Here is a 14,362-nt window from a genome sequence, read left to right on the forward strand (position 1 = left end):
TTTAGCTGGCTATGGTGATGTAATTTATTACAATTAACTTAGCAAACAAGGACATGTATACAAGGAATCCAGCTTCCTTGATACTCATAAAATCTTGAATCAGTTAACCTTTTAATTACGTGGAAAACTACTGAAAATTCCTCACAGAAGTGTTTCAAAAACTGTAGCACATTTGCATACACATTTGCCTTCACTAACCACTTTCCCTGAACTAAAGTAATCCTCTGGTCTAGCCAGAATCAACAGCAGGTTGACAGAGCAGTTCAAAGTGGTACAAGAAACAACATTTTCCTACAACATAATGCCTTCATCACGAGCAGCAACAAACAGCAATATTTTTATCCAGCAAAAATTCAACATTGTACATACTAGCCTGCATCCAGGAATTCATGGTGGAGTTGAGTATAAAGTGCCTTTTAAAGACAGGAACATGTATTTGCCACCCTTGTATATAGATCATGCATGCATTTTGGTTTGGTCAACTAATCCCTGAGTTACATGTAAAAGCAGGCTTTTCAACAGAATTCCAAATAAATAGATAATAAAATCATTGTCAGTGAAGGTAATTGTTAAACTTGCTTAAAAGCTTTAAAAACACCACAAAAAGTCAGTTGCTGTAAAAAGAGTGAAAGCTCAAGCCATGATCATTAAGAGGGTTGTCACAAAGCTTACATCAAACTTTCAAGTGTAATGGTCTGTGAAGCGAAAGGATTTTGCCTCTGAATTAATGCAGTGGATGTTCTGCATCTGCTTTGCTCTTCTGGCTTCTAACCTCATCTGCCTTGCTCTCTCCTTAGCAGCTAGTTCTTCTGCTCGTTTTTCTTCTCTCTTTCTTTTTAGCCATCTGTGGAAAGAGGAGGAGGACTGGCAGTTACAATGGAAAGATTGTTGTCATCCATTTATTCATGCCCCCATTTAACTAGAATCACCTGTCCTATAGAATAAAGTTAGGTGTGACTGAGCCAGCCTAAAAGCCTGCCACTCCTAAACATGGGAAGTGCTACTTTTCCATCCCAGTTCTGATTCTGAACACACTTTTACCTCCTCACCTCTTTAAGCTGATTCAACTCATGGACTCAAGAGAATAGCCATAATTTTATTGGATTAACTTTCTCCTTAATGAACTGGATAAATCCAAGTCTGCTCCAGAACAGGCAAAAAGAGACGGAGCAGAAGGATCTCCTTTTTTCAGCCAAAGTAATTATTTCGGCTCAAGTTCTGACAAATATTTTCATAACAGTGCACAAACAATGTGAAGGAACCAATGTGGTTTTGCTAGGGTGTAAGTTTTGGCATATTCATGCAGAAAAAAAAATAAACCATTAAGGACTTCAGCTGTAAAGCTGCACCATAAACTACATACATGGAATCATTGAATCAGTGAAGTTGGAAAGGACCTCTAAGATGATGCCTTGACCTTCTACCCAACACCTCCATGACCACTAGACCATGTCCTGATGTGCTCCATCTGTTCGTTTTTTCAACACTGCCAGGGATGGTGACTCTACCACTCCTACCAAAACCACAGTCTTAAGATGACAAGACTACAGAATTGTCAAATATTCCCTAGGGATGACCTTACTCACTCTTTAAAGGCTCTGTTGCATTCCTCCGTTCTTGGAAAAAGTGCAATTCCTTCAGCTTGGCGTCTCAACATTTCTATCTGTTTTTCTTTCATGTGTTCTTGGTGCTTCTTTTTAAGCCATAACTTGAAAGCTTCTTCTGGATTCCTGCTCTTATCCTATGTAAAAATAATGACATGCGCATACAAGGCTTATAATTAAGTGCACTTTATATTAATTACATCATCATAATTCTTTGAACTGTGCTGGCATCTCCCATGCGTATTTGTATTTGTATCACACACAAAATCAACCAGGCTGGAAGAGACCTCCAAAATCATCCAGTCCAACCTATCACCTAGCCCTATCCAATCAACTAGACCATGGCACTAAATGCCTCATCCTGTCTTTTCTTAAACACCTCCAGGGACAGTGACTCCACCACCTCCCTGGGCAGCCCATTCCAATGGCAAAACATACTAGGCAAACTAGAGCATATGCTAATCTGGCATGGAATATATACACAGCAAGCATTCAAAGCAGTATGTTTTAAAACCCACTGAATTTAATTTTAGTTGCCTCACTGCAAGGAAGAGAAACTTAAGAACAAAGCATCTGAATCTTTTGTGTTTGGTCAGGAGCAGCATTAGTTGCTTGACAAGTTCTTCAAAGGGTTTCCAGTTCACTGCAAGGTTCAATCAAGTCGTTCTGATGAAAAGGAGCATCCCTGTATCTCTGATTTTATAGCTATTAAGTTCACACATACAGCTTCTACAACACAAGCCACCCTGCCAAGCAGAAAAATCCCAGAGAGGCTAGTCAGTCACTGAAAACAGACAAAAATGTTTCCTGTCCCTCTTTTCACATGTTTAGGTCTGAACTTAGGCTTAAAATCTGGCATGCCTATTTAATGAGTACTACAGATTCCACTACAGATAGATCTTACTTTGCTGTTCAAGTCTTCTAGCTCTTTTGCACGACGACTTCGCTTTTCTTCTTGCACTTGCTCCTTTTTCTTCTGTAACCAAGCTTTAAAAACCATCTCGTTCTCTTTTCTCTTCTGCTCTTCTTGTTCCCTTTTCCTTTCTTCTTCCTTAAATAGAATGAAAAAGGAATAAACTTAGTTTAAGAGAAGCATCTTAATTTGCAAGGGCTTTCCAAGACACTAAGTCATTTGAATTCCATGGGAGACAAAAAAATAATACTGAGGAAGCAGAAATACTCAACAAAACTGTGTCATAGTTGATATTTCTAAGGAAGAAATGAGTTTGAGCACTTCTGCAGTTCATGTTACGTTCAGATGCTTTCAAGTCTAACCCTTTTTGTTTGCATCTATTTGATAATAGATCTCAAGTCACAGACACTGCAATAGCATTAAATGAACACTTTTAGAATTAGGCCTGCCCAGTATCTTTGATTGGCTTAAAATCAGTGAAAACATTCACTTTAAAAATCAGTGCAGTTCTCAAGCTTGATGGACCACTAAACCCTAAGGGACACTTAACTATCTATAGGCTGCAGACACTAATTTTTAATTAAGGATTTTTTTTTTCTGTCCATGAATCATGGAATTGTTTTGGTTGGAAAAGACACCTAAGATCATCAAGTCCAACCATCAACCTCACACAACTCATGGCCATTAATCCACGTCCACATGTTTCTTGAACACCTTCAGGAACAGTAACTCCATCACCTCCCTGGGCAGCATATTCCAATGCCTGACCACTCCTTCAGTGAAGAAAGTTTTCCTAATATCCAGTCTAAATCTCCCATGGTACAATCGAGGCCATTTCCTCTCATCCCATTGCCTGATACTAGAGAGAAGTGTTGACCCCCATCTCACTCCATCTTCCTTTCAGGTACTTGTAGAGACCAATGAGGTCTCCCCTCAGCCTCCTCCAGACTAAACAATCTCAGTTCCCTTAGATGGTCCTCGTAAGACTTGTTTGTAAACCCTTCAACAGCTTTGCTGCCCTTCTCTGGACATGCTCAAGCACCTCAATGTCTGTCTTGTAGTGAGAGGCCCAAAACTGAACCTAGTATTTGAGATGTGACCTCACCAGTGCCAAGAACAGGGGCACAATGACTTCCCTATTCCTGCTGGCCACACTATTCCTGACCCAAACTGGGACACTGGTGCCCTTGGCCACCTAAGTATACTGCTGGCTCATGTTGAACCAGGTGTCAAACAGCAGCCTCACATCGGTTTCTGCTGGGCAGTTTCCAGCCACTCTACCCCAAGCCTGTCTTGTTGCATGGGGCTGTTGTGACTCAAGTGTAGGACCCAGCAGTTGACTTTGTTTAACCTCCTAAATGTTATCCCTCATACATGAAGCTGTAATGTATTTACACAAGATAAGCTTACCTTTTTTTCAAGTTTTCCAAACAAGTGTTTACAAAACAAAACATAACTTGAAGGCCTCTTCTGACTTTTTATGAGAAGAGGGTTTTTTTTCAAATTACTAACTGCATTTTAGCTAACAAGAATCATAGAATCAACCAGGTTGGAAGAGACCTCCAAGATCATCTAGTCCAATCTAGCACCCAGCCCTAGCCAGTCAACTAGACCATGGCACTAAGTGCCTCAGCCAGGCTTTTCTTGAAGACCACCAGGGACGGTGACTCCACCACCTCCCTGGGCAGCCCATTCCAATGCCAATCACTCTCTCTGGGAAGAACTTCCTCCTAACATCCAGCCTAGACCTCCCCTGGCACAACTTGAGACTGTGTCGCCTTGTTCCATTGCTGGTTGCCTGGGAGAAGAGGCCAACCCCCACCTGGCTACAATGTCCCTTCAGGTAGTTGTAGACAGAAATGAGGTCACCCCTGAGCCTCCTCTTCTCCAGGCTAAACACCCCCAGCTCCCTCAGTCTCTCCTCATAGGGTTTGTGTTCCAGGCCCCTCACCAGCTTTGTTGCCCTTCTCTGGACATGTTCCAGCACCTCAACATCTCTGATTAAGACATTTTACCAAGTTTTTACTCTCCTTTTGACAGAAAAGCTACAATCTCCACTCGTTTTAACACTCAGAGAAATCAATTCTTGCAGACAGATGATGTTACACACACAGACACACACACACACACACATATCTTTTAGACTATCCTCCACTTCTACTGAAGTGAAAGAAGCCACACCAAAAAGAAGCAAATGGATTCCAGTAATGTCTAGAAATGTTTCATGCATGTGAAAGCTATCACAGAATAGAAGAAATAAGGCTGGGTGATAGGTTGGACTGGATGATCTTGGAGATCTCTTCCAACCTGGCTGATTCTATGAAACGCATTCATGAATGAAGAAACAAAGCCATACATTCTTACCTTTTCCTAAGCCAGCCAACAGAGGAAGAGGTTTAGCTCACACTGCCAGGAAAATAACTTGCTTTACTTCCACTATGCTACCTTTCACTTTAAATATACAGAGTATGGTGTGAAGAGATGTTGTCTTGTGTATGCAAGGAACACACATCAGTAACTCTTCACATTTCATACCCCTTGGTACTGAGCTGAGCCTCACCAAACTTCAAATAAAGTAGGCTAGACCTATTTTCACAGACAGAACACAACCTCTGAAGCTAATTAGCTTACTTAGAACATCATGGCACAGAGAAATGATAGGTGCCTCATATTGTTTTTATAGAACAACACAGACAGTAAGTTACATTTTGGTAATTGTATCATAGAATCATAGAATCAACCAGGTTGGAAGAGACCTCCAAGATCATCCAGTCCAACCTAGCACCCAGCCCTGTCCAGTCAACTAGACCATGGCACTAAGTGCTTCAGCCAGGCTTTTCTTGAACACCTCCACGGATGGTGCCTCCACCTCCCTGGGCAGCCCATTCCAATGCAAATCACTCTCTGGGAACTTCCTCCTAACATCCAGCCTAGACCTCCCCTGGCACAACTTGAGACTGTGTCCCCTTGTTCTGTTGTTGGTTGCCTGGAAGAAGAGACCAACCCCCACCTGGCTACAGCCTCCCTTCAGGTAGCTGTAGACAGCAATGAGGTCACCCCTGAGCCTCCTCTTCTCCAGGCTGCACACCCCCAGCTCCCTCAGTCTCTCCTCATAGGTTTTGTGTTCCAGGCCCCTCACCAGCTTTGTCGCCCTTCTCTGGACACGTTCCAGTATCTCAACATCTCTCTTGAATTGAGGACCCCAGAACTGGACACAGTACTCAAGGTGTGGTCTGAGCAGTGTTGAGTACAGGGGAAGAATAACCTCCCTTGTCCTACTGGCCACACTGTTCCTGATCCAGGCCAGGATGCCATTGGCTCTCCTGGCCACCTGGGCACGCTGCTGGCTCATCTTCAGCCTACTATCTACCAGCACTCCCCAGGTCCCTTTCTGCCTGGCTGCTCTCCAGCCATTCTGTCCCCAGCCTGTAGCGCTGCTTGGGGTTGTGGCTGAAGTGCAGAACCCTGCACTTGGCCTTGTTAAATCTCATCCCATTGGCCTCTGCCCACCCATCCAGCCTGTCCAGGTCCCTCTGCAGGGCTCTCCTACATTCCAACAGATCAACACTGGCTCCTGGCTTGGTGTCATCTGCAAACTTACTGATGCTGGACTCAATCCCCTCGTCCAGGTCATCAATAAAGATAGTGAACAGGACTGGGCCCAGCACTGATCCTTGGGGCACACCACTAGTGACAGCTGCCAACTGGATGTGGCATCGTTCACCACCACTCTCTGGGCTTGGCCATCCAGCCAGTTCTTGACCCAGCACAGAGTGAATCTGTCCAAGCCATGAGTTGCCATAATGCAAAACAAAGAAAAGATTTGAAAATCTTTGTCAAAGATTTCTGAAGTTCATGGCAAAGGCTCATCTCACTGTTATTTTTTCTAAATAATGAACTGAGAAATAATTAAAGTTTGTTGTTTGTGTTTTTTTTCCCCCCTGGTAATACATAAGATATGGATTTTAACTTACCAAAATAGATTTTTTTATATTTTAAATTGCTGCTCTTTATAGATTCAAGAAAATAACCTCAGAATAACAGAATATTTTACTCCTCTTCATCTCTGCGTAGCACCCAGGTAAAACCAAATAAGAAAAAAATGTAGTACCAACTAGTAGGAGACAAAAGTCCTTCTCTGCAACAAACAATGAGAGAACTTAGTACAACACTCACCCATGCAGAACCTTTACAGGTACGCTGGTTTGAGGCTAACTGGAATATTCTAATGAGAGAAATGAGATCATTGGTTGTAAAAAGAACATAGTTATATTACGTCTGTATCATTAACTAGTTTGCCAAAAGGACTAAAAAGTGAAAGCATAAATAATTTGTCCCTCTTTGCTCTAGGACTTTCCTTCTCTTTGCTTCTCCTTTGCTCCCCTCTAAGGAGAGGCTGAGGGAGCTGGGGGTGTGCAGCCTGGAGAAGAGGAGGCTCAGGGGTGACCTCATTGCTGTCTACAACTACGAAGGGAGGCTGTAGCCAGGTGGGGGTTGGTCTCTTCTCCCAGGATACCAGCAACAGAACAAGGGGACACAGTCACAAGTTGTGCCGGGGGACGTCTAGGCTGGATGTTAGGAGGAAGTTCTTCCCAGAGAGTGATTGGCATTGGAATGGGCTGCCCAGGGAGGTGGTGGAGGCACCGTCCCTGGAGGTGTTAAAGAAAAGCCTGGCTGAGGCACTTAGTGCCATGGTCTAGTTGACTGGATAGGGCTGGGTGGTTAAGTTGGACTGGTTGATCTTGGAGGTCTCTTCCAACATGGTTGATTCTATAATTAATATCGTCCCCTAACAGATAACAAGTAAACTTTGCTAATTGTTTTGTCTGTCTGGGACAGAAAAAGAGGCCTTGAGCCCCTTCTGGGCTTCTTTTGCCTGTCCGGGGGGAGGTTTGGATGTCTATATTGTTTCTAAATTGTATATAAGTGTAAATATGTGTAAATACTTGTAAATATATTGTGCATGTATGCTTGTAAATTTTGCTTTGTTGTGAATACAGCCTCATCTTACTTCCAAGCCACCTGAGCTGGGCTGGTAAATTCCAATAGTTGGGGGGAGGAAGTTACTCAACCCATCACAACAGGAAAAATGTATTCAGCTGTATACTCTGACAGCATGTCTTTAACTGTATGCATCTTTTGAAGCCACCATACCTGTTAAGAACACTCCTCTTTGATCAAAGTTCATAGAATCACAGAAAGATAGGAGTTGGAAGGGACCTCCAGAGATCAAGTCCAAACCCCCTGTCAAAGCTGAACTACCTGCAGCAGGCCACACAGGAATGCATCCAGACAGCTCCTGAAAGCCTCCAGAGAAGCAGACTCTGCAACCTCTCTGGGCAGCCTGTTCCATGGCTTCAGCACCCACACAGTAATTTTTTTCCTCATGCTGAGGTGAAACTGCATGTGTGTTGCCCCTTGCCCTATCTCAAGGCATCAGTGAAAAGAGACTGGCCCTTTCTTCTTTATACCCTCCCTTCAGATGTAAACATTGATCAGATCAATCTCAGCCTGCTCTTCTCCAAGCCAAACAGCCCCTTTCCTCATAAGACACGTTCCAGTCCTTTAATCATCCTTGCATCACTTCGTTGGATTCTCTCTAGTATATCCCTGTCCCTCTTGAACTGGGGAGCCCAGAACTGGACACAGTACTCCAGATGGAGTCTCACTAGGGCAGAGTAGAGGGGGAGAAGAACTCTCTTGACCTGCTGGACACATTTTTCTTAATCCTTAGTGCAGTCACAGTTGTCTTCCTGCACAAATCTTATTTTAGGACGGGACACTCTCCCACATAACTATTACATACTTCACGAGCACCCAAATGTGTCCCAGTATTACTGTGGTTAACGTTAATCTCCTGCACTGCAGTGCCACCTGTGGAGATGCTGTACCATGTGCTGTGTTTCAGTAAACACTGGGCCTCTAATGGAAGCCAGGTAAACAGAGAGGTAATCACAAACAGTAAGCACAACGTAGCAGAAGAAGGGCAATCTATGAATCACAGAATCATAGAATTGCTTTGGTTGGAAAAGACCTCTAAGATCAAGTCCAACCATCAACCTAGTAGAACTCAGGGGCATTAAAACACATCCTGAAGTGCCATGTCCGTATGTTTCTCTAACACCTCCAGGGAACGTGTGCCAGTTTGCAGCTGGGTGGTGCCTTTAAGACCGCAGAGTTACAGACCTCCAAAAGCTCAGAGAGGTCCCAGAGGTGTACCAGAAAGTGTCATCTTTGTATTTCATATCCATAATCCTGCATCCCTATAAAAACTGGCTGTAAAGTCAGTATCTTCCCTTCTCCCTGGCCTCTCTCCTCCTAGGAAGGATGCCCAAGCTCTTCTCAGGCCTGACTGCTGACCTTGGTGATGCTGCCAGTTAGGCCTTAAGTGGCTGGGGCTGCCAAGAGGAATTTTTGTGTTGTGTCACAAACACTTTTGGAATGGGGGTAGAGAGGTATGGTAGGGAGAGAGCATTTGAGGCCTGGTTAGGGGAAGGCTTTGCAAGGTTTTAGCCTAATGAGATTATTGTAAGACCAGGTCACAGGACTGGGCCAAGGCTGGGTATGAAATTGTGTATTTTATATGCTTTGCTGTGCTCACCACTATGGAGAACTGTAACATTGTTGCAGCTTGTGAATCGCTTGTCCATTTATCTTTCCAATTCTTCAACCCATTGCATGAGCATTATTCTTTTGTCTCATTTGGAGCAAGAGAGCAATCCCTCTGCTCATTAAGCCATGAAAGTGACTCCACCACCTCTCTGGACACCCTATTCCAATGCCTGACCACTCCTTCAGTAAAAAAAAAAAATCCTAATATCCAATCTAAACCTCCCCTGGTGCAACTTGAGGCCATTTCCTCTCAGCCTATCGCCTGATACTAGAGAGAAGAGACTGACCTCCATCTCACTACAACCTCCTTTCAGAGAGCTGTAGAGAGCAATGAGATCTCCTCTTTTCCAGAACAAACAATCCCCATTTCCCTCAACCATTCCTCACAAGACTTCTTCTCTAGACCCTTCACCAGCTTTGCTCCCTTCTCTGGACACGCTCCAGCAACTCAGCATCCTTCTTGTAGTGAGAGGCCCAAAACTGAACACAGTTATACCAAATAAAATACTAAATTTCTCCTGTAAGCAAGGCATGATCCTATGTGATGTTTGGTTTCGTTCTTTTAAGGAAAGAAGTTTTGAGAGATTCTATACAAATGCCAGAGAATGGTTATTACTGTTCTTTTTACCATGGAAAAATGGAGTAAATGCTCTGAACACAGTCATTGCAATCTACTTGTTGCCTCTATATCTTTACCTCTTTCCTCAGTTTTTCCTTCCTTTGTTCCAATTGCTTGCGCAATTCTTTTTGTCTGGGAGAAAGGCAGAAAGTGGAGCTTCTCACGGCCACATTTGCAGACTGCGCCCTGGGTGGAGTCTTCCGCTTTGCCAGACCTCTTGCGGCACCAGCAGCAGAATTAGGGCGACGCTTGGGGTTTGGTGGCGGCTTAGGGAAATACAAACACTCTTCTCCACCTGCACCTTGAGAACAGCGTGCTCCTCCCGGTCTGACCGGAGGGACTTCCTTCACTCGAGAGGCAGGGCCAAAAGGACCATCGTGTGAAGATTTTGGGGACGTGTGCTGAGTTTCAATATCAGTGAAAGAAACACTTATTGGAGGCAAAAATCCTTGGCTTTCAATATCGCGTAAACTTAAGAGTTCGAACTTCCCATCTTTTTCCACTAGGATTTTACCATCCTTCTTGTCCTCATCCTTGCCAGCACGTGTTGAGAGAGACGTGCTTTCCTGTCCCCTTTCATTAGAAATATGCAACCGAGACAGCCTGTTTGAAACATCATCTCCTCTCGCAAGGTCAGTTTTACAAACTTCAGCATCTTCTAGAGGAGGGACTTCAAGATCCACCAACTTATCCTTAAACTTTAATTTCCGTTCTCTTTTCTGATCCACGGGAGCCTGATTCTCCAGCAGTTTGTTGGCTTCTTCAATCTTTTCCAAGATGTAACGCTTTATTTCTTCATCCTCTTCCTCATCCAATTCCTGCTGGTTTTCCATCTTGGATTCCTGGACAGAGCTTTCACTATCACTATCAGATACATGATCCTCCTGCTTAATATCAGACCTAGATTCCGAACTTTCTTCATTGGAGGGCCTCACTTGTGCATCTACATCTGCCTCTGAAAGCTGATCTCGATTTTCTTCCATTTCCTCATTGTCTTCCTCCAGGTTGTCCACAACTTTAACAATTTGTGCTTCGTTATCCTCTCCATTTTTTTCAGAATTCTAAAAAAACAAATTAGAATAAGCTAGGCTGCTCTCCCAAGAAAGAACAACAACTATCAGGAAAGGACAAAAGAAACAGCAAGAGGGAAGAGCAATACCAGCATGAGAAGTACTAGCATGACACGACAACATAAAAGCAGAACACTGTGAAATCATAGAACCATTTTGGTTGGAAGAGATCTTGAAGACCGTCAAGTCCAACCTTCAACTTAAGACCACCATGGCCATTAAACCATGTCCCAAAGTCCCATGTCCACACATTTCTTACTTCTGGGTATAGTGACTTCACCACTGCCCTGGGCAACCTTTTCCATTGCCTGACAAATTCCAACAAAAGGAACACAGAAGCACTTTAGAAACAAACTTATTCTTTTCAGTGAACGCTAGATTTTCTGCTTGAAGGCAATTTTATTACCAAACTAACCCATTCACTGAATTGTTTTTAATTATACTCCCAAATAACCTCCCTTATCAAAATTCAGTGAATGTACTTTGTGCTTATGATTTCAAATATTACTCAGTTTTATTCTCTTAATAAGACAACTAGCATTTAACAACTACCTCTCTTTCACCAAGATTTTCTTTTTCTTCTTTAGTTAGACACTCAAGGTCTTCTTCAAAATCATCCTCATATTCTCCATTTTCTTCTAAATCACCCATGTCTGATGGATCTCCTCGGTCTTCCTTCTCATCACTCATTTTGGTGATGTGTTAGACTAACACTAGAAAAGGGAGAGGGGAAAAAGAGTTTTAAGGCTCTAGTGAGACATCAAACTTGTGAGCAGTATCAGTACAAACCTGGCAGACAGCACCACAGTACCTCAGGATTAAGGAATCATAGAATCAACCAGGTTGGAAGAGACCTCCAAGATCATCCAGTCCAACCTAGCACCCAGCCCTATCCAGTCAACTAGACCATGGCACTAAGTGCCTCAGCCAGTCTTTTCTTCAACACCTCCAGGGATGGTGTCTCCACCACCTCCCTGGGCAGCCCATTCCAATGCCAATCACTCTCTCTGTGAAGAACTTCTTCCTAATATCCAGCCTAGACCTACCCTGGCACAACTTGAGACTGTGTCCCCTTGTTCTGTTGCTGGTTACCTGGGAGAAGAGGCCGCCCCCACCTGGATACAATGCCCCTTCAGGTAGTTTTAGACAGTAATAAGATCACCCCTGAGCCTCCTCTTCTCCAGGCTAAACACCCCCAGCTCCCTCAGCCTCTCCTCATAGGGTTTGTGTTCCAGGCCCCTCACCAGCTTTGTCACCCTTCTCTGGACATGCTCCAGCACCTCAACATCTCTCTTGAATTGAGGGGCCCAGAACTGGACACAGTACTCAAGGTGTGGCCTGACCAGTGCTGAGTACAGGGGAAGAATAACCTCCCTTGTCCTACTGGCCACACTGTTCCTGATGCAGGCCAGGATGCCATTGGCTCTCTTGGCCACCTGGGCACACTGCTGGCTCATCTTCAGCTTACTATCTATCAGTATCCCCAGGTCCCTTTCCTCCTGGCTGCTCTCCAGCCACTCAGTCCCCAGCCTATAGCTGCTTGGGGTTGTTGTGTCCAAAGTACAGAACCCTGCACTTGGCCTTGTTAAATCTCATCCCACTGGCCTCTGCCCACCCATCCAGCCAGTCCAGGTCCCTCTGCAGGGCTCTCCTACTTTCCAACAGATCAACACAAACAGCTTATGAACATAAATGGTTTAGGCCTTTCCAGCTCTATTAGGGGAAATTTGGAGTCAAAGCAAACCAAGGTGAGAAGCTGGGTACAGTCATATTCATGATAAAACTGAAGATGACCCACTATTAGGATTGAATCTCTTAACTTTGGACTGCATAATACACAGGTGTTAACTGCTCCTAAAGAGCTGCCTGAGCTCCAGGCTGCCTGCCTGCCACCACCCCTCATTCACTCAATAGAAAGCACCTGTCTCCATCTAAAGACACAATAGGGTTGAAGATGTATGGAGAAACACATCAGCTTAGAGAGCTAATTCTACTCTTTTTACAGCTTTAGCCATTGATCATCCTTTCCCTAATTTGTTTAGGAAAACAACTTAAAAATGAAAGGTTGATTACTCAAAAGTTACTATTCTGTTTGTGTCCTTTGTTGTAGACTGTAAGGTGCCACTTCTGAATGTCTCTCTCTAGTAGTACAAACCTATGTCTTTTACAGCATACTGTAAGATCAATATCTGAGCATTAGCATATGGCAACACAATGTGGGATGTAAGAAGTAGCCCTGACCCTGGAGGGCCCTGAGCATGACCATCCTGCCCCTCCAGACAAGGGTTGCACCTGGACTTCCCAATCTGTCCAACCATTTTATAATGCAAAAGCCCTCCAGAAAATGTTGCTTAACAAACGATGATGAGGATATTTGAGTTCTCAGTTACTTAATCTCAGGAACACCAACTCCACTTCTTAAAACTCTGCATTTCATGCTGAACAAGAGTGCTGCTCTTTAGACATCAACATTTAGCCACGATTTGTTTAAAAGGTGTGCTGGTTTTGGCTGGGATGGAATTAATTTTGTTTGCAGTAGTTACTATTCAGCTGTGTTTTAGATTTATGCTGGAAACAGTGTTGATAATTCTCAGCATGGCAGGGTTTGAAAGTGACCTCTGGAGATCATCTAGTCCAACCACTTTGCTAAAGCAGTTTCATCCAGAGCAAGTTGTACAGGTCTGTACCTGAGTGAGGTTTTAATTTCTCTAGAAACTAATAATTTAGGGAGGTCTTAATTACTGCTGAGCAGTGCCCACATAAAGTCATGGCCTTTTCTGCTCCTTGCACAACCGGCGAGTGGACTGAGGGTGGCACAAGAAGTTGGGAAGGGACACAGCTGGGATAGCTGACCTCAACTGACCAAAGGGATGTCCCATAGCAATGTCACAGCACATACAGCAGTGGAAGAAGGAAAAGGGGACATTTAGAGTTACGGTATTTGTCTTCCTAAGTCATTGCTGGAGCCCTGCTTTCCTGGAGATGGTTGGACACCTGTTTACTAGTGGAAAGTGGTGAATTAATTTCTTGGGGTTTTTTTTGCTTACATACACAGCTTTTGCTTTACCTATTAAGCTGTCTTTACCTCAACCCACAGGTTTTCTCACTTTTACTCATCTGATTCTCAACTCCATCCCACCAAGAGGGTGGAGTAAGCAAGCAAGCAACTGTCTCCATTGCTGCTTGGAGTTAAATCACAAGAGGAAAGAATGGTAATAAAGCTGAGCCCTTCTGTTGCAAACTTATTTGGATAGAAACTTTATAAATAAAGCTCCTTTTATCTGATCCACAATTTGTTCAGAAAAATCTGGAAAGTGTTTGCTCCTAATTTACTTCATTTTAGTCATCGCTTGCCAGGAGAATTACACTAGATTTCAAGGTTATATTTTCAAAGCTTGTTCAGACTGTTGCCTTGGCTTTACACACCATGTCTATTTCCATCATGTTTTGTCAGCATCTCTTCTCATAGAGCATGAAGTAATTTTTGCTAGGAAATGCCCCTTTGTTCACAAACATCCTTGGTTTGGGTGGTGACAAGTACCTG

General features: G+C 43.7%; 2 protein-coding genes across 2 annotated transcripts in view; both read right to left on the reverse strand.

Annotated features, from left to right (window-relative positions):
• On the reverse strand, window positions 1-11,508 carry CCDC181 (coiled-coil domain containing 181). Its single transcript, XM_064143231.1, has 5 exons — window positions 11,371-11,508; window positions 9,826-10,809; window positions 2,509-2,655; window positions 1,587-1,741; window positions 1-844 (listed from the first exon to the last, which is right to left on the reverse strand). The coding sequence occupies exons 1-5, from the start codon at window positions 11,506-11,508 to the stop codon at window positions 682-684; spliced, it is 1,587 nt and encodes a 528-aa protein (XP_063999301.1). The 3' UTR covers window positions 1-681.
• SLC19A2 (solute carrier family 19 member 2) overlaps window positions 11,447-14,362 on the reverse strand; it is a 22,512-nt gene continuing 19,596 nt past the window's right edge. Inside the window, exon 7 of the mRNA XM_064143234.1 lies at window positions 11,447-11,531. The gene's annotated coding sequence lies outside the window, so the exon portion shown is untranslated. The remainder of the gene's footprint in view (window positions 11,532-14,362) is intronic.

The sequence above is a fragment of the Pogoniulus pusillus genome, chromosome 5 (assembly GCF_015220805.1).
Source record: "Pogoniulus pusillus isolate bPogPus1 chromosome 5, bPogPus1.pri, whole genome shotgun sequence".
NCBI lineage: Eukaryota > Metazoa > Chordata > Aves > Piciformes > Lybiidae > Pogoniulus > Pogoniulus pusillus.